The 19,533-nt window shown below is 36.7% G+C and overlaps 5 protein-coding genes across 6 annotated transcripts in view; 1 reads left to right on the forward strand and 4 right to left on the reverse strand.

The window, feature by feature from the left end:
* Window positions 1–12,309, reverse strand: LOC111484432 (ABC transporter B family member 25, mitochondrial). The gene is made up of 20 exons (XM_023131014.1): window positions 11,729–12,309; window positions 11,396–11,620; window positions 11,118–11,304; window positions 10,909–10,970; window positions 10,605–10,648; window positions 8,043–8,145; window positions 7,737–7,844; window positions 7,420–7,503; window positions 7,255–7,315; window positions 6,546–6,691; window positions 6,344–6,460; window positions 6,140–6,225; window positions 5,414–5,502; window positions 3,713–3,768; window positions 2,877–2,957; window positions 2,733–2,798; window positions 2,569–2,661; window positions 1,664–1,728; window positions 879–1,014; window positions 1–339 (listed from the first exon to the last, which is right to left on the reverse strand). The coding sequence occupies exons 1-20, from the start codon at window positions 12,056–12,058 to the stop codon at window positions 193–195; spliced, it is 2,286 nt and encodes a 761-aa protein (XP_022986782.1). The 5' UTR covers window positions 12,059–12,309; the 3' UTR covers window positions 1–192.
* LOC111484529 (CBS domain-containing protein CBSX3, mitochondrial-like) overlaps window positions 10,781–19,533 on the forward strand; it is a 21,526-nt gene continuing 12,773 nt past the window's right edge. Inside the window, exon 1 of the mRNA XM_023131171.1 lies at window positions 10,781–10,791. The gene's annotated coding sequence lies outside the window, so the exon portion shown is untranslated. The remainder of the gene's footprint in view (window positions 10,792–19,533) is intronic.
* LOC111484525 lies at window positions 12,766–15,135 on the reverse strand. Its single transcript, XM_023131168.1, has 3 exons — window positions 14,738–15,135; window positions 14,194–14,426; window positions 12,766–13,211 (listed from the first exon to the last, which is right to left on the reverse strand). The coding sequence occupies exons 1-3, from the start codon at window positions 15,008–15,010 to the stop codon at window positions 13,016–13,018; spliced, it is 702 nt and encodes a 233-aa protein (XP_022986936.1). The 5' UTR covers window positions 15,011–15,135; the 3' UTR covers window positions 12,766–13,015.
* On the reverse strand, window positions 15,968–19,459 carry LOC111484499 (calcium uniporter protein 5, mitochondrial-like). The gene is made up of 2 exons (XM_023131130.1): window positions 18,853–19,459; window positions 15,968–16,717 (listed from the first exon to the last, which is right to left on the reverse strand). Exons 1-2 carry the CDS (start codon window positions 19,399–19,401, stop codon window positions 16,232–16,234), a joined length of 1,035 nt encoding a protein of 344 aa, XP_022986898.1. The 5' UTR covers window positions 19,402–19,459; the 3' UTR covers window positions 15,968–16,231.
* Window positions 19,429–19,533, reverse strand: part of LOC111484516 (transmembrane protein 56-B-like) — a 7,216-nt gene continuing 7,111 nt past the window's right edge. Inside the window, exon 10 of one of the 2 annotated variants that reach the window (XM_023131156.1) lies at window positions 19,429–19,503. The gene's annotated coding sequence lies outside the window, so the exon portion shown is untranslated. The remainder of the gene's footprint in view (window positions 19,504–19,533) is intronic. The other variant, XR_002718506.1, reaches the window with a different exon arrangement.

The following is a 19,533-nucleotide window of genomic DNA, read 5'->3' on the forward strand; positions in this document are numbered from 1 at the left end:
TCGAATCTAAGACACAAGACTCTTAAATTAAACTCGTTTTGAATGGATGAGAAAAGTACTTAAAAAGAAATCAAAGTATATAATATGGTACACAAGAAAAATCAAGGGCCTATAATCCATTATAATCCATTGCACAGATTATAAACTATTGGTAGGGGCTATTATTTTGAATGATCTTAATCATTACCCCTTTTATTGCGCTTCCAGTTTAACTGCAGACTCAAGCGAATCAATGGTATTATTATGCTGGCTCCACAGCTGCGCATATCTTCCTGCCTTTGACAAGAGAACTTCATGGGGTCCTTGTTCAACCACCTTCCCGTTCTCTAAAACTATAATCTGCAAATTACAGAGGGTTTTCACTAATAAGGGATTGCCAACAAATTCGTAATTTTGGCTAATGAAGGATTTGTAACAAATAATGCCATATTTGTTGGGGTTGATAAGTCTTGTCACACTCGCATTTGATGGCAGTGGATTTGCGATTGTGCGACACTCACTGCGTCGCCTATAGCTAAGCGACGTATACTCGAGCCTCTGGCCCCGATTCAGGAAGAAAGTTTTAGAAAACGGAGGCAAAGAGATTTCGAAAGAGAGTTTTGAAAGCAAGATTTGAGAAATTGAAATTGGTGTTATATGAGAATGTAAACCAAAGACAACAACAACGGCTTACTGCATATAACTATCAGGTAGTTTACAAGGTCAAATGACTTTTCAGAGGGTTAAAAAAGTTTTAAGAACTTGAAAAACCATTCCAATGAGGCTCCAAAAGTGAGAAGTTAGATTTTCGGTTGAGAGGAATGGAAGTTCAACAGTTCTGCAGATTCCATATGCAATTGTTCAAGAGAAAATTGCGTTAAACAAATGCAGCTACTAACCTCATCACACTGCATGGCAGTAGTAAGCCTATGAGCAATGAAGATCGAGGTTCTATTATTTGCAAGCGACTTCAACGCATTCAAAATTTCAGCCTCCGTTGTGCTGTCGAGTGCACTAGTAGCCTCATCACATAGCCTGAGAATAAAAGGTTGACATTACATGTTACAAATATAAAGGAAAGGAGACATATTACATGTTACAAATATAAAGCTGATGTGGAACCTATTTTTATTTAAAAAAAATAAAAATTTGCTTTGGCCGTCTCCGTCAAGGCCGACTGGCGAGGGCAACCCCTCTGCCATTAATGGTGAAAGAAGAGATGGAAAGGGGAGAGAAAGAAAAGAAAAATGTTTTATTTTAATAACTAAAATTTAATAAAAATAGGTGTCACGTCAGCTTTCAGTTAGAAATTAACGGAAAAACTGACAAAGGGACCAAAATGTAACTAGATGCAAACATCATAGATAAAATTGTTGAGTCTGAAAACTCGGGGACCCAAATATAAGCTAACCCAAACCTTAGAGACCAGAGACCAAAAGTGTAATTTTTCCTATAACCAATAAACATCTTACAAATCACTTTGTAATAAAAATATAACTAAGACCCACAAAGAAAAAAAAACAGCATGCTTTCAGAAAATACAGTACGTGCAGCTACTTTATTTCACTAGTAAATGTTTTTTTTTCCCCTTAAGACGGTATATAAAACCATGTAATGAAAGGAGAAATAGTTTTTTTAATTAGTTGCAGATTAGCACAAAAAGGAAAGAAGAATGGATCCTTACAGAATAGACGGTGCTTTCAAGAATGCTCGAGCTAAAGCCACTCTTTGCTTCTCGCCACCACTTAACTGCAGAGACATCACAACCAATTGAAGATCAGGAACTGTGTGAAAGCATTAATCAGAAGGAAAAAAGAGGGTTGGGAGCTCTTGAGCTGGCCAAAATGTTACGGATGGAACATTCTACACTTGAAGGAAAATTTGAGTAAAGATTTTTTTGTTTACAATGAAGCATGAATACGAGACATGACAAAACACAGATATGACAACACGTCAATTTCTTAAAAGTAAGACATGGACATGTTGGGAACATGTTTTTTTAAATATAAAATGTGTCTATATTTACTTCTTTATAGATAGAGCATGTAAATTTAACATAAAAATAAAATAGACTTCACTAAGACATTCGAAGTTAAGTCCAACTAATAATATTTGAAATCTTGAAAGATAAAAAGATTAGTTCAGTATGACTAGGGGGTGAAGATGTTATCCTAATACTTTAGGATTCATCAATATATAAGGATTCAATCTATAAGAGAAATTCAATTTTTTTCCTAATTTTTAGGTATAAATATTTCCTAGAGTCGCGCACAAGCCATGCCTTCTAGCCACATATCAGAGTCATGTTCGAAACTGGAAAAGAAAAATTCTTTCATATACGTTTTTTAACGTGTCAGACACATGTTTTAAGTGTATCCGGATGTAGACTTTTTTGTGCTTCATAGTTTGTTTAGTTTATAACAGCATGCAACCATATACATCTGTGAATTGCATATTTAAAGCAAGAGAAAATCCAGTTAACATTAAAAAATTCAGTGCTCTTCTGGTACCGAAGGGTGCATAGATACTACCCATTAAAATACAAGAATGCAATACATTCTGTATTTGTCAACAGCAATAAGATCTCACCTTAAGCCCCCTTTCACCCACAACTGTAGAATATTTGTCAGGAAAGTTCATGATAGTATCATGAATAGCAGCACGTTGAGCTGCATCATAAACCTGAGGGGAAAAGCTATAAGAGAAGTCTCACAGGTGAGAATAAGAAAATCTCATACAACTTCAAGATATACCTCCTCCTCGGTAGCTGAAAGACGACCATAATGAATGTTATGGAAAATTGTATCATTGAAAAGGACCTGTGGACATATGCAAATCTTATAGGTTGTAGAGTAAACTAATCATTGTAAAACGAATGTGACAATTTTTTAGCTTACCAGATCTTGTGGCACAACACCAACAAATTTCCGTAAGCTATCAAGAGTCACATCCCTTACATCTTGACCATCTATTTTAATCTGGAAAGACATGTTAGAAGAGGAGATCAATGCCATTTACCATCTGACACCACCATAATCCAAAAACACAAACTGTAATTATCAAAACATAATAAATAGCAGAACACGAATCCCATCTCCGGGGTGCATAATGTTAGAGACAACCAACAGAAAATAAAGATTCTCGTTCATTGAATCAGGCTCTAAGCCACTGAAGCACTTGAGATGATGCGACCTAATATTGGTAACAAATTTACGGCTCATTGAAGTAAATGAGAAATTCTTATTCTCCTCAGAACTTCAGAAGTAAATCAAGCACCAATGATTCTCCAAACAATATATTCAGTTGTAATTAGAAACTCTTCTTCAAAGTGTGCAACTCTTGCGCTGCACATTTATTATTTTGTGAACAATAATAACAATGTCTTAGAAAAATCATCAATCATTATTCATAACAACGTGCATTTCAGTTACATTCGGCACTATCTCATTTTTTTTTTTTTTTTTTTTTTTTTTTTTTTTTTTTTTTTTTTTTTTTTTTTTTTTTTTTATAAATAACTTGAAAGGCTTTCCTTCCAAGCTCCAATATGCACAAACAATATGAAGCACGGGATGGATTTGTAAATTAACCAATAATAAAATAATTTTGTACAATGGAGTCAATGCATGAACGAGAATAGTTCATAATTTATCTAAGAATGCTGATAAAACGCCTTTGAGTTGTAAACAAACCTAATGTCATTCCAATATCTTAAAACATAGGATAAGGCTCTTACACTTCCTGAATGGATGTCAAAGAATCTGAAGAGCAAGCGAAGAATAGTTGACTTGCCTGTATGGAGATACCAATTTAACTACATCAATGACGCTGCAAGCATTAAGTAAAAAAAGTTATATATCAGATTTAAATTTGGTTATTAAACACGTATGGAATTTTTTTTTTATAAAATCAGGCTTTAGAAGAATTGGAGCCTATCTTTTAAAGGTCAGAATGCATAATGCCACATGTTTAAAGAAGGTAAACTATTCACCGTTATCATAGACAGCCACCTTTTTTTAATATGTAATAAAATTGTCAAAAAGCTAATGGGGTTACTAAAATCCATCCCATTTAGTATATAAATATCACTAAAAGAATAGTTCCAAAAGAAATTCCAAGTTCGCACCAAGTTCCTGCCATTTACAAAATAAGATCATATAATTGTGAGTCATTTCTCTCCTTTTTCATTGAAGTTCTATAATTTCTCTCTACCAATATGATCCATAGGAAGCTTCTGATCCTCTTCATCTATTTGGAATTCACCTGCTAAAAAGTATGAGCCACTGGGCCACCATCATAGTATGTTGGCTGATGAATTTGTTTTTGCATGGGGTGGTCCAACGGAAGGCCTGGAGGAGGGCATCCCAAAAAAACAGTGGCAACAAAGATGTGCTCATCTGTTTCACTATTCCACTTGAAAAGAAGCAAACTATGGGGCAAGAGCAGTGGAAGAGAACCTTTTTTCTTTTCCATGTAATCCATATTATTAACTTTTCCCATAACCACCTCCCAAAGGAAGATTTTAACTCTTCTGAGATATTCACCTTTCCCAATCACGTGGATGAGGTTTTGGTAGCCAAAAAATGGAGAGATTTGAGGAAAAGTTACATGTTGGGTCAAGGGGCCACCTGTCCTCCAAGGGTCTGTACAAGGTCTAAGCCTAATCCCCTCGATTTTGCTGGTCAGAATGAGCCAATCTTCCAATTAATCGTTTATTTCCCTTCTAAACAAGAGATTCCGAGAGCCTGTGATGCTATCCCTAAGGGCTGCTACCGTTTTATTTGTATCATTGGAGAAAATAAGAAACCAAGGCCATACATTAGATGTATCATTGGAGCCTGTGATACTAAACCATACTATTGATGTAACATGAGAGAAAGAACTTCTCTTTCTTAGTATACTTTCCTTTCCAAAACAATTGCTAAGGGGAGGAGGAGCTTGCTCAGCCAAAATGGTTCTTACCTATTTATTGCTGAAATTGACTGATTTGTTCTCTATTTAAAAAAGAGTATTAAAATTATTTATTAACAAAAATAAAATAAAATAAAATAAAGAAGAAGAACCCAACTCTGGTTTGGGCAGGAGGGAACTATACAAATCACTTTTTCAAAATTCCAAACTCTTGAGGAATTCCTTCCACTCTGGCCATTGATCATGTTCAGTGCATCATACTTTACCCCTAACCGTTTCAAAGCATGCCTAGAGCAATTCATTGATGAAATGAAACCAAAATTCTTGGTCGAGAACAACAGAAAATGTCAATATATGGAATTGGCACACCCAGGGGGGAAGTGGGAAGAGAACATTGAAGATAAAAAATAGAAACTCATAAGCTGCACCATATTAGAGAAGGAAATGTCAACAACAAACAAATGTTCTTAAACAATAATCTAGCAGCATGTAAGTGTAAATAAAACCCAAAACTAGTATTCTTTACCGCTGCCACTGGTACCAACAATTGCCACACTCTTTCCAGCCGGTACAACAAATGATACCCCATTGAGAATCTTTCTTTCGGTCAGATAACTGAAGGCAATAATCTCTAGAATGAATTAAAAAGGAAAAGGCAATAATCTCTTGAAAATATTAATAAAATTAACCTAAGAGATAATTCAATTCCATCATATGCAAATGTAAAATGACTAAAAATCAGACTTAACAGCATCAAATTATGAACTATGTGAGGAAAAAACTACGGAAGTTCAGGAGTGTGAATGAAAGGAATGAGCATACGAATCGTCACCGACATAAATGATCATAAAAAGAATATAAAAAAAAATAATCTTCATCTACAAGAATAAACTCAGAACTTGAATAGAAAACAGATTGACAACATCAAAATTACAATTTAGATGAGACAGAAATTATCAAAGTGCAAGAGTGTAAATCAAAAGAACTAGCATATGAATCCAATGTGCCACTCTATTGCGTCGATCATTATATAAAGAAAAAGAAAAGATAAATCTTAATTAACATAAATAAATTCAATCGTAAAAAATTTGCATGTGTGAATTGCATAATTGAATCAGAAAAAAGAAACGGAAAAAAAAATGCAAATCAAGGTAATTCCAGTGAGGGTACTCTTCATAAAAAGACAACGGAGTAAATGCAGAATTAATATTAGCTTAAATTAAACAATCTACAAACTTAATTGCTTCAACACCTGAAATGTACGTTATCAAACTCAATGCTACCCCCATCCAACTTTAAGGGCTTCACATTGTCCTTATCTCTCACATCAGCTCGTTCCTATAGTGAAAAATAAAACTAAAGGTGTTAATTACAAACAAAATGCAGATAGACGACTTTAGACACCCAAGATGGTAATGCAGGACATCAAAAGTGATTGTTGTTTGATGTTTAGTACCTCCAGCAATTGAAACATCGATTTCATATCAACAAGGCTCTGAATGGTCTCCCGATAAACACTACCAAGGAAATTAAGAGGAAGAGATAACTGAAAAAGTAGACCATTCACCATAACCTGTTCAAAGAATATCATAATTACACGGTTAACTATATTGTTCAAAGCATATTACATTAAAAGAGGATTAGATTTTAGATAATACCAGATCACCAACTGTCATATTGCCATTCAAAACTCCATGTGAACACAGCACCATAGCAGTTGATAGCGCTGTGCTAAATATTACATTTTGACCAAAGTTTAAGAAGGCCAGACTGCGCTGTGTTGTCAGAGCAGCATCCTCATACTCTAAGAATAAGAATCATAAACAGCATTAGCATTCAACGCCAGTTGGGAACCAAAAGAAATATCAAGCTCCATTGACCTACATTAAAGTTGATATCTTATCTTTCCATCCCTTTTTGTGCTTAGGTTGTTTAAATTGGGTGGTCTTTTTTTCTTATTTACTGAAAAACAAAATGAGTATTTTGATTGACAGAGGCATTTCATGTCACTTCCCTAATACATGCTTGAACTGTATTTTTGAGGTGCACTTATAATAAATCCTTCTGCTGTTACAAGTACACTGGTATCTTCACCTATTAACATTCTCAAACACAGAACTCATGCAGGGGATTGAGGAGAACGGAAAGTAATACAAAGTACAAACAAAGTCTACGTCTATGGTTCAGGCTACTTCATTTTTCATACTTTAATAAATATTGAGTAAACATGGTAACGTGCACATAAATATCACATGATGTAGTGATCTTTATAACCACATTTTTGGCAAGCGCTTTCTTATTTTTTCCCAAACCATTTTAGTAAAAAACCACTATAAGCTACTGTAGGAGTATTAGAGTAAGACTTACTCTTGAGATACTCATCATACTTATTGGCTTCAAAGGCTTCATTATTGAAGTATTTAACGGTCTGCAAAAGTACATTTAGTAAGGGAAAGGAGCAGCAGAAGAATGGAAACTGAGTTATTGATGAACAAGTAAAAAGCAACCATGTCAGGAACATCGTGGGCAGACCTCATAATTAATAAGTGAATCAATTGCCCTGGTGTTTGCATCATTATCAGCTTTATTCATGGCCTTCCTAAACTTAGTTCTCCACTGAAAATACATAAAAGAGACGAGAGAGAATAAGTGCATTCAAAAGACAATATATCCAAACGTCAAAAACCCATTAAACTATTTGGTGGTAGTGGCAAAAGAACATAAATTCAAATGGAAATGAAAACTTAAAATGTTATGAGATCAAACCAACAGGAAAAGTAAACATAAACTCAAGATCATATCTCCAACAAATACAGCAAATAGGTATAGAATTGGCGGTAGTAAGGAACCTGAGTCACAGTCAACGTAAAAATGACATATGCTATCACTGATAGTGAAGTGATAAATGCGAATGGAGCTCCAAATTTATAGGCCAGAATACCCGACACCATGGATATCTGATAAAACAGAAGTTCAAGTTAAAACCGGATAACAATGATGAAACAAAATTCCCATCCCCATGAAACATTATGTTAATCAAGAAGAGAGATAAACAGACAGAAATCAAGACATGAACAAATGGATTCTCAAGTAGTTCCAAAGGTTTGAGTTCCAAAGTGCACGGATCCATGTAAGAGAGAGCTGTAAAATCCTACCTCTAAGATGGTGGGTACAACATTGAAAACCATCGATGAAAGAATAAAGTTTATTGCACGGCTACCGCGATCAATAGTTCTACTTAAGGCACCTGTTTCACGGCTACACATAAAGCGAATAGGACAAAAGATTATCACGGAAGTTACACTCCAAAAGGAAAAATAAATTAAAACTTGCTGACATCACAATTCATGATTCAGGCATAATCATACGAGACAAGATGTCAACCCAGTATGAATGAAACAGAGATGAAAGAGTAACATTACTTCTTGACTTTTCAGATTCACTGGAAGCGACACCATCCTGACAACTTCACTCCAATAACATTAAAGTTAATTCTGTACCATATTTGCAGTCAATTAAGAGGTATTACGACTGAAAATTGTGCTAATTGGCTTCTCTTCGTCATAGTTTTCAATAAATCAGACAAGTAACCTAGGGTCTATTTGGTATGAAATTTGAAATTCATTGCTTGTTTTCAGATAGATTCAATGAGTATCCATTTGGCATATTTGGTTCTAAAAACTCTTTTTGGATTATGTGATCCAATAGTAAAATTTTGAAAACAACATTTTTATGATTTTTCTCCATCCCGATTTTTAAATTTGAAATTTTAAAATGCAGAATTACACTACAAAAAAAAGAGAGAGAGAATGCAATGTGTTTCTGCCAATCTTAACTAGGCCCTTTTTCTAGAATGTATTGAGTCCTACACAAATAATCAATATCTCCAGCAACATATCTTCCCCAAATTTCTCCATCCTTGTAAACAGCCGTCCTAGAAGTAAAATCTTAGCTACGAGGGATGTCAGACAAGGGGATCCATTATCTCCCCTTTTTATTCATCATGATTATGGACACCTTAGCCATACGTACTAAAGCAGAAGGTAACATCAAGCGCTTCCGGGTTGGTTAAGGAAATTTTAGTGTTAAACACTCCCTTGCTGACGACAAGATTCTTTTCTCCAAATTCGATGATGAGCTATCCCTCAAGCACCTTCTCAATGTGAATGAGGCATTCAAGAAGGTTTCTGGACACAACATCAACCTCTATAAGTCCGAGATCATCAGTATTAATGTTGATTCACACTTATTGAGAAATCGGCTGTTTAATACAATTGTAAATTGGGGAATTGGCCTAACACGTATTTGGGACTCCATTTATGTGGTGCACCTAGAACTCTCTTTTTGGTCCCTGCAATTGAGAAAATTGAAAGAAGACTTATAACATGGAGCTCCACATTCACGTCCAAAGGGGGAAGAAGGCTCACACTTACCCAGGCCACCTTAACAAACCTTCCAACCTACTATATTTGTATATTCAGCTTGTCATACAGGGTGGGCCTAGAAGGAAACATTATTCAGAAATTTCCTTTGGAAAGGGGGCTAACACTCAAACGGTCAGCATCTTGTGAGATGGCCAAATGTACTATACCCGTTGGAACAAGGGGGTCTTGGTCTCCATCCATTAAGGACAAAAAACAAAGCTATTCTTGCGAAGTGGGTTGAGATGCTTTATGGAGGAAGCTTACAATAGCCAAATATGGTTCATCAACTTTTTCAAATTGGGCATCCATGGCCATGGACGAAGGCCAAGGAAAAACATTATCAAGCATCAAGACTTCATTACTAACGGAATCCATCGTCAAGTTTGAGGTAGAGTATCCACTTTATTTTGGATCGATCCTTGGATATCTAGGCCTCCTTTAGCCACTCGGTATCCCCTTCTTTACAGACTATCCCACTGTAATGAAGCATCAATCAAAGAAGTCTAGAATAATAATTGCAGTTTCTGTGATCTCAGGCTTCGAAGGAAATTGAAGGATGTTGAAGCCTCGGAATGGACGGATCTTAGCATGGACCATGCCCCACTTTTCCCTTCATGGAGATGGCCATATAGTCCAAATGGACACTTTTCAACCAAATCACTATTAGCTGACATGGGCCACCCTACAAATCTTTTGAAGAAATCTTTGGCTGACGGTATTTGGAAAGATAAATACCAAAAAAAAAAAAAAAAAATCCTATGGGAATTGCACATAGAGCTATCAATACAAAAGAGTTTTTATATATTCTTCCATTGTTCATTTGCTAGGAAGTTCTGGAATAGAATTTGTGCTGCTTTTGGGTGGTCTCTGGTTTTCACTGAAGATGTGAAGGATCTTCTTAACATTGTTTTGTTGGGCCATCCATTCAAGAATGCTAAGCCAATACTGTGTCTGCATGTTACTCGTGCTTTCTTTTGGATTCGTTGGAAGGAGAGAAACCAAAGAGTTTTTATATACAAAGAAAAGCCTTTCGATGTGTTCTTTGATCTCGTTATTTATTATGATATCTCTTGGTGTAAAAGTTAAACATACGCTTCCTTTATGACCAATTAGGAATGCTTTTTATAATCACCATGGATTTTATATCCTTTTTGTAATTTCATGCCTCAATGAAATTGTTTCTTATCCAAAAAAATAATAATAATCAGAATGACTGGCCAATAACATAAGATTTTAAATTTTTAAAAAAAGTATAAATGTACGAGAGTATGTTTGCATACATAAAATGATTACCTAAGATGATACTGGAGGTCAAGGTCATGCAAGTGTGAAAAAACCTGCAAATTTTAAGAAGACAATCAAGCATAAGCATCATGGTAAATTAGATTTTAAGATCACAAAAAAAGAATCCCCATCTTAAAAAAAAATAGAAAAAAAAAAAGTTAGATATTGTCAAATTGAGAGTATGCTCATCGCAGAGGTTCAAATTCTCCGTCCTTACTTGTTGAACTAAAAAAAAAAAAGTAGAATTTCGAAGTTTGGAAAACCATCTGTACAATTTGGCTTGCGGCAACAGAAAAGGCTTTTCCGGACATACCTTTCGGGATACAGATCGAATTGTCCTTAGTGCCACCTTAGAGAAAACAGCAGTCCGCAGCTCTATAATAACATGAGAGGAATCGCATTACAACAGTAGAAAATAGTTGATAAATTGTAAATAAACAATAATATATTTCTAAGCTATGAGGTAGAAGAAGCATGCGGAAAACGTAGAACGAGTATAAGCAATTACATCATGCCTAGTACCGTTGAAAGCAGATGCCCCGGACCGGGCAATGCCATAACCAACTAAAACCGAAGCTGGTGTCGCAAAAAGAGTTAACATGGTGGAATTGGAGGCAGTAAAGGACGCAAGAGCAGCTGCATTCCCGGAAGCAGTGGTCAACCAGTCAACAGCTAGCTTGAAGAGAAACGGTACCTGAACGTTCAAAATCTACAAGGAAAAAAGAACGAAAATGAAACGCTGGAGAAGAGAGCAGAGAAACATGAGTACTAGGCGTGATGAATGATTTAAATAATCAGACCTTAGCCCCGACCAAGAAACCCAAAGCCATTATGACCCTGAAACGGAACTCGGAGTTATCTTTCATCCACAAGTAACTAGCAAGAGTACGCAAAATCTTCGTATCAGCAACTTGGGACTCCGATCCTTTACCAACATGCTTAATACCTTGGCCCCCGGGAGATGCAGCATCACTGCCATTTGCAGAAGCGGTTGAGAACACTAGTCGCCCATTTAACATCGAGCCCTGCGTTGAATTGTTCAAAACCATGGAAATGGAGGAGAAATTAACACTCAACTTCAAGATACATTACAATTTAATAACAAAACACATAATCCACCAAAAGAAACTAACAGATTGAGATCCTCTCGTCGAGGAGGAAGAAGAAGGATCAGGCAAGAATGCATGGACACGACTCGGCGGATTGGAATTCGGTCTGAATGTACTAAAACTAAGAGAATTGCGGCCTTGAATGTACAGAATACGATCGTCATGTGTTCTGATGAAGTTGCCGCCAAAGCTCGGATGTCGATCGGAGATGCTTCCAAGTATACCAGTTGAAAGACGACTGTAATTACGATTGCAATAGATTAAGAACGAAGCTCCACCTTTAGGAGACATAAAATGTCGGCCATTAGATTGAATCAGCTCGGTCGCTCCGAGACACCGACACGCAGCCAACATTTTTCTTTTTGTTCTTCGATTCCTCAATTCCTCTGTATTCCGATTACCAGAACAGAAGTGTACTTACCTAATCCAAAGCTCAGAGCCCAATAATCTTGAATGGATGATTCAGTCAACCCAACGGAAATTACTCAAGCATGTTCCATAAATTAACAGGATATCCGAAACCCTAAATCGTGCGCGTAACTTATAACAAGTAGATGGAGAAAAGTAAACTTTGCCGCGCCATCTAACCTCTTGTTCCCGGTCTGGGCAATTGTTTCTCTATTTTATTTTATTTTTCTTATATATATATATATATATATTTAAATCGAAAACCCGATTAAACTACTTAAATTTGTATTTAATTCTCTTAGTTTATATAAACATTAGAACAATCTAAGCTTTGAAATTTATATCACAGTTCTTAATTTTTGCATCAAAATATATATTTTGCATTAATTCATAGCTAGTTATTTTATAGCTAAATGATTATGAAATAAAATCGTAATTAATTAAATTATGTTTTGATAGACGCTTCAATTATGCATTAGAGTATTTATGAGCTAGTGAATTAGATTAGACGATTAACATGTAAGGTTGTAATGAAAAACATTCTTAAACCTCTCGTTCACGATAGAATAAGTTAGCTGTCGTCCTTAAGAAAATAGATCATTTTGTTCGTGAGGAGATTTCAACATACAAACTTGCTAAACCATTAAAGAAAATAGACAATAAAAAGACATTCGAACTACGTTCATTGTTCGACGAACTACATTGCAGATATTGAGCCACACGAAAGATATCAAGCCTCTCAAATACAATTCACTTTTACCACATTAGATTACCAAAAAAAAAACCACATTCAACTCCAAATGTTCTGTGAAATCCTCACATAATCAAAATTCATACTTGATTAGAAAGGGTAAACAAAAAAAAAAAAAAGGCCTACTAAAGAAACAAAGCTACATACACAGCTTATACTTTTGCTTCTGCTTTTGCCACCGGCGGCAAGAAAGCCTCCCACCATCCATATTCATACTTGGAATAGGGAGCCACCCACTTTTCAGGCTTCTCAAACTCCAGGTTGGTGGGCGTAGAAGCCAATGCTTCTTCTAAGCTATTGGCTTCGTAACTTTCGGCCAAAACTCGGTCCAGTCTCAGCTTCATGAACCTGCCCATATCAACAAGAAAAGGGGACCAAAATGGCGCAGTCAAGCAAACACATTGTTGGCATACATGAAAGAATGTTCGAGTTTTGAGGTCCTTTTACAGTGGCTGCAACCATTTCCATATCCCTTTTCCTATTGTAACTCTAAGCACACCATTAAATAAAAGCTACGAGCATATGAGGAATCTGTTCTGCCTCAAATGATCAATTTTTCTATGGTATGATATCCTATTATCATTGAGCTGCAAGAACTAAATATACCAATGCAAATTATGTAAACGGGACTTATATGTTATGCCCCCATTCGTGAGGTTGTAAGAGTCGGGTCCTCACCCTTTATTTAATAGCCTAAATTATATATATACTCTCGACTTTGCCATTTATTTGAAAATTACATCTAAGTCATCCTCTAATGGCTCAAGCCCACTGCAAGCATATATTTTTCATTTTGGACTTTCCCCTTTCAACTTCCCTTCAAGGTTTTTAAAATGTATATACGTTAGGGAGAGGTTTCCACACCATTAAAGGAGGTTTTGTTCTTCTCTTCAACCGATTTGGGATCTCACACACCCCCCACATTCATAAGGTTGTAAGTGTCAAGTCCTCACCCTTTTATGTAATAGGCTTAATTATATAAAAAAGATACTGTTGAAGTTTACCTTGGTTTGAAAAGTACCCCAAGGTCACCGTCACACTATTCTAGATCTCAGCTTTATTCGAAATTCATGCGATTTCTACTATAAAGATAGTTTCAAAACACTTGTAAAAGATTAAGGGTAATGTTGCAACTTTCAAAAGTATCAAAGTATTTCTAAAATTCTAAAGAATTTCTACTTCGAATATAGTTTTGAAAGTGTATGAAAATGTAAGAGCAATATTCCAAAGTATTTTGAAACAAATGACACTGTGAGGGGATTTTTATGATTCAACCTATGTAATGTCATAAAGAAAAACCAAGTATGCAAAATAAGAACAGGTAGCTTACGTAATCCAGGTACTGTTGGTTGAAACAAGAGCAACGGCAGGTCTCTGCAATCTCTTTGTGATGTTAGGAAACTTGTCCAAGAACTTAGGCTCAATGACCAGCCAAAAGTCCTGCTCCTTGTTACGCTCCCCATAGTTCCGAAGCCGCTCGAAGAGAAGTTCTTTGAAATGCTCCTCCTCATCGAGCATGAACTTCGCATTCGCAACTAGAAAATAATACTTGTTCGATTCTTCCTGCATTGGAAAGATCATAAAACCAGTGAATTTGGCTACTACAATCCTAAATTTCCAGAACGATCTAGGGAAAAAGAAAGGCGGACATAAAGCAAGACGAATTCGGATCAAATCCGCGGTTTAATGTAAACGTCTCGACATCGACAATGCATACAATTTCCCTAGATTTCGATGGATATCAACAATTTTAAAAATCGAACCCGTAATAATCGATTACTTTATACCTAGATATGAACAATAACGCGTATCGTCGGAGTTTAGAAAATGAAGTCAAGAGAAAATGCGGAAAAATCTCAGAAGCTAACGATTACCTTGTCCGCCGAATCGGAGGACACGATTTGATCGGAGTTAACGGCGGCGACTGCTGTCTTGAACCGCAAAAAAGACAGAGAGGAACCTCGGTGAGACAAGAAGAAAGAGCTGGAACCAGAAGCAGAAGCCAATCCCAAAGGCAATGAAAACGTTCGGCAGTGGTTGTGGAGACCAATTTTGGAGCTCGCAAGAGATTTCACGGCAGCACACTGCGTTGGAGTAGCCATGGCGGCTGAAGATGAGCCCATTACTAGATTCACCGTGCCTAACATTTGGCCTTCTTCTTCTTCTTCTTCTTCTTCTTCTTGTGATTGTGAATGTAATTGCAGAAATTGAGCAGAGCAAAAAATGGAAGTAATGGCCAACTAAACGAATCAGCAAAATCTACAAACACAGGACGGAACCTTATCTAGTTATCTATTACAATGTCAAGTTACCATCTTGCCCACTCTACTCCACCCGAGTTACACGCAAATTTGTTTTATTCATTTTTTATTAAGCTAAAATTGTAATTTTCACGACAGGAAAGCACTCCGTATATTTTCAAATTTTATTAAGCAATTTTCTTTTCTTTTCTTTTTTTTTTTTTTTTTGGAAAAAGAAAATCAACAACATTCCAATTATATTAACTCATTTTTAAATGAATTAATTATTACTCCCCTATAAATATATATTTTTCTCCGCTTTGCCCGTTGCGTTGAGGTTTGCCATAATGTAATCAATAGTGTTTTTGTAACAATCCGAGGTCACCACTAGTTGATATTGTTTGCTTTGACCCATTACGTTGAGGTTTGCCATAATGTAATCAATAGTGTTTCTGTAACAACTCATGCCACTATTAGTTGATATTGTTCGTTTTGGCCCCCGTTACATAAAGGCCACCACTAGTTGATATTGCCTGTAACAACCTGACGCCTCACAATTTTAGAACATGTCTACTACGAAGAGGTTTTCACACCCTTACAAAGTATGTGAAGATCCCACATGAGAAATATTTCTTACAAGAGTGTAGAAACCTCTCCATAATAGTCACATTCTAAAATTGTGAGACATTTCTTACAAGAGTGTAAAAACCTCTCCATAATAGTCACATTCTAAAATTGTGAGAACAACGTAGATGATATGTAACAAACCAAAACAAACAATATCTAGGACAATATTGGTAAAAAATGGGACAATATCGGTCAAAGCTATTTCAGTTTCACTTACATGTATGAGATAGAAGTGTCTCAAACATATTTCCATGCAAATATTACAAAAGTAGCCCATTATTAAAGAGTAGCCACATTCAAGATTTGAAAATGCCATGATTATTTCAGAGCATTCCATTCCATATTTGACTGAACAAGGCAAGAACAAGGAAGTATTCTTTACTAGTTTATAACTCTAAACTTCAAAATTGAATGAAAGCGCTCAGAAAGAAAAAGATCAGAGATGTTAATAAAGGAGGTTATCCCCCTTACCTGTCTAATAAAGGAAGGGTTATGATAGTGTTAATCTCTACTCAAACAATCCTCAAGGTCCAGATCTACGCCCACCCGGTTCTTAATATTCGCGGTGGCGTTGAGAGGCGTCTTACATTTTTTCTGCAACTCCTTGAATCTGCAAACATCAAAAGAATGCTTCTTGAACAGCTTCCTTTGCCTTGAGAGGAAAAGCCTCTTCAACAGGTCCTGGTAAGTGGGATCTCTTGAAGTGATTAGGAAATAAGCATAGCCTATGACTAATCCAGTTGTTGTGGTGAAAAATGCTATTGGTTCCATTACATCCCATGAAAATTCCCAGAATGTCAGCCTGAAGAAGAGCGCAACTTGCAGGATGGCTAAGCCTAGACCAGTCCACAGTATTCGTCGTACCTGCTTATGTGCCAATATGTCAATTTCTTCCTTCTTTTCTTGTAGCTGCTTTAGCTCGCTCCTTGTCGGGTCGTCTTCAGGCATCAAAGCAATGGGAATCGCTCGTCTCACAAGATCCACCACCTACAACATCGAGATTAAGTTTATAAGTTGCAGGATCTGATTTTTGTCTCCTTTCACGGCTTCCGCTTAAGGTTTTAAAACACATATGCTAGAAAGAGGTTTTCACACCCTTATATGCAATGTTTCATTTTCCTCTCCAACTGAGATCCTATAAAAGAAGATGTGACAACAAAATGCTAAACAACCATCCAGGATAGTAACCTACTGAGCAACAAGATTTCAGCTTCCAGCATCCACTAATAAGAATTTGAATATAATGACTACTCAGATAAAATGATTGATGCTTACTCAAATCCACAGTATTTCTTCATCGAAAGAGATACCGGTTTCGAGAACTAACAGATCGTTTAACCCGAATCAGATAGATATTGTTTGGTAAAGCTAAGTTCTTACAAGAAGAACACTTCTGAGAAAACTCAAAATCCCAGAAAAAGGCTGAGGATTAGGCACACTTGCAGTTTTGACATCGGTGTGAAACGCGCCGTGATCTGATCCAGAATCTCAGAACAAAGAAATACTACAACACTTCAAATCTGCTAATCAAGTTTCTAAGAATTCAAAACCCAGAAAACTGGAAGACAAGACTCGAACGCTCATAGGCTAAAAACAAGTTAAACAAGAGGCAGCTCTGATCAATTCTAATTCAACTAAATCTGTTATACTGAGTACAGAAGCAATGAAAGATGTGTGTCATGTTCATTTTCACCGACCTTTTGCAAGGAATTTTAGACATCCTTGATGTAACAGACAGTGTCATATATCCCAAGATTTTGACAGGGAAGCAAAAGACAATATTTCTCAAGCTCTGTGTGGACACAGATTCAAAGGGAGAGCAAACAAGTAATGGGTTAAATGAGGTGGACCGCTCCCGTCTTGGAAAATATGGGACGAAACTTTTGACTTTCCTAGATTGCTATGTTCCACTTGGTGTTCTTTCCTTTTTCTTGTAAACTTAAACACCAATTTAGGAGCCTTTTTGTAGGTATTCTTCTGAAGTATATGAAACTTTCAAGTAATCAAATGGGAAGTTTGGCTCTTTCTCCAAAACTAAATAAAGAAACAAATAAAATCCTGGCCCAAACTATTGGCTCTTGGCAGTTTAAGGGGACGTAGTTGAGAATCGCAAGTCCTCAAAAACTTCCCTTCCCACTACGGTAATCTCTTAATCAGCATTGCTTTTCTTCTCTACCTTTTGAATGTTTACGAGCAAATTCTGAAAACTGCCAATTTTGGTAACCAACAACTGGTTACCTTCCGTGTTTTGTGAGCGTTTCACCTTTCGGTCGACCTTGCCTTTTGATTTGACCTTCACTCATCTTAATGAAAAGCTAGTTTTTTTCTCCATAAAGGGAGGAAAATCCGTTCAAAGACTTCTAAACGCTAACTCCTACCGACCTAGTTGGACCCCCAAACCTTATTTATTGGCCGAATGACATGTTCTTTTTCAGCGAAAAAACAAACGCAAGAGCCAAAAACCATACAGACAAATCAGAACTTCCAAGCATGTCCCTTTTTTATTTATCTTTCATCTTTCAATATCTATCCATGAATGTGTTGAGTATTGTTGAAAAACGAGTCCCGGGTACACTAGTTAAGGGATTGTTCATGAGTTTTAAAGAAATAAATCTCTGAGGTATCTTAGGAAAACGAAAAATATGCGAACTTATTCTCAAGGTGGACAGTATCATGTACCATTGTGAGATTCATAGTTCCTAACTGGCCTAACTTGCACTCAACTAGATTGATCTCAGCCAGGGAACCCACCTGACCCTACAATATTTGGGCAACAAAAAAATTCTTAGACCCACCAGTGATCTAACTTATTATCTCTAATCTCTTTGTTAGAGCTCACCCACCCTTGATTCGTCTTAAATTCAAAAAAAGAAATGTATTCAAACTTTAAAATTTTCCCTACTCTGTTCCGTAACTGTTTAGAAAATTGAAAACCCTATACATCTAAATCAAACCATTATATAAAAGTCTTGACCCTTTTAGGAAAATTTCTACCAACCTCCCGTATTTCTGACACTAAATAAACCAAAAATTGAATGAGATGACTTATGAAGAGATAAAACAGCCACGCCATGATGCAGTGCAGTGCATTAATTGAATAAGGTCCCACCGATTTGACGAACCTTGTCAGGATGAAGATAGACCTTATCGCGAAACAGAAGAACCACACCAGCCTCATCGAGAACTCGAGCAAAAGCAGCAGCTTCGTCCTGAGACCTAGCGATGCCCATGCTTTTGCAAGCTTCGATAAGCTCCAGGTATCCAATGGCCTCCTTCCCATCAGTCCCCAATTTCATCTTCAACGCCTCGACATTTACCAATCTCATCAGCCTTTTGGCCTCCGCAAACGATATCGTCTCTCCGCTAATTCCATTACCAGATTCTTCATTCACAGAGCCAAGGCCAAGCCCAAGCCCAGGACCACCGCTCGCACGTTTTCCCCCATCGCTACCAACTCCTGCAGATTTTTCCGAATCCACAGATGACGAAAACGAAACCACTCTGGTACAAAACCAGGCCGACGACCGTACCGCCGTCGATGAAATCAAAGAAACTCCTCCAAGTCCAAAAGCTCCATAAGAAGATACCGGAGAAGAAGGCCTGCGAACTCCATTCACCAGCAAGCTCCGACTCAATAAACTAACACTAGAACACCATCTCCTCCACATCATCCCGTCTTACAGAGCTGAAGATAATAATCTCCCGCAACAATCCTCAATCGTCGGATCCAAAGATTCTTCCATCCATCATTTCGCAATCTTCCATAACGTCCACTGGAAGAGAGAGCAATAGAAAAATGATTT

Source organism: Cucurbita maxima, unplaced genomic scaffold, assembly GCF_002738345.1.
Source record: "Cucurbita maxima cultivar Rimu unplaced genomic scaffold, Cmax_1.0 Cma_Scf00009, whole genome shotgun sequence".
Lineage (NCBI taxonomy): Eukaryota > Viridiplantae > Streptophyta > Magnoliopsida > Cucurbitales > Cucurbitaceae > Cucurbita > Cucurbita maxima.

Bases quoted from the DNA above. Each gene is read 5' to 3' on its own strand.
- LOC111484432 (XM_023131014.1), bottom strand. From the start codon at position 12,058: ATGTTGGCTGCGTGTCGGTGTCTCGGAGCGACCGAGCTGATTCAATCT. The intron at 11,621-11,728 runs GTTAGTTTCTTT...AATTCAACGCAG, and splicing joins CGACGAGAGGATCTCAATCT to GGCTCGATGTTAAATGGGCG. The intron at 7,504-7,736 runs GTTCCTTACTAC...ATGTATTTTCAG, and splicing joins TTACGTTGACTGTGACTCAG to TGGAGAACTAAGTTTAGGAA.
- LOC111484525 (XM_023131168.1), bottom strand. From the start codon at position 15,010: ATGTTAGGCACGGTGAATCTAGTAATGGGCTCATCTTCAGCCGCCATG. The intron at 14,427-14,737 runs GTAATCGTTAGC...TTTCCAATGCAG, and splicing joins CCTCCGATTCGGCGGACAAG to GAAGAATCGAACAAGTATTA. The intron at 13,212-14,193 runs GTAAGCTACCTG...TGATATGGGCAG, and splicing joins ACCAACAGTACCTGGATTAC to GTTCATGAAGCTGAGACTGG.
- LOC111484499 (XM_023131130.1), bottom strand. From the start codon at position 19,401: ATGATGTGGAGGAGATGGTGTTCTAGTGTTAGTTTATTGAGTCGGAGC. The intron at 16,718-18,852 runs GTTCGTCAAATC...TCGATGTTGTAG, and splicing joins TCTATCTTCATCCTGACAAG to GTGGTGGATCTTGTGAGACG.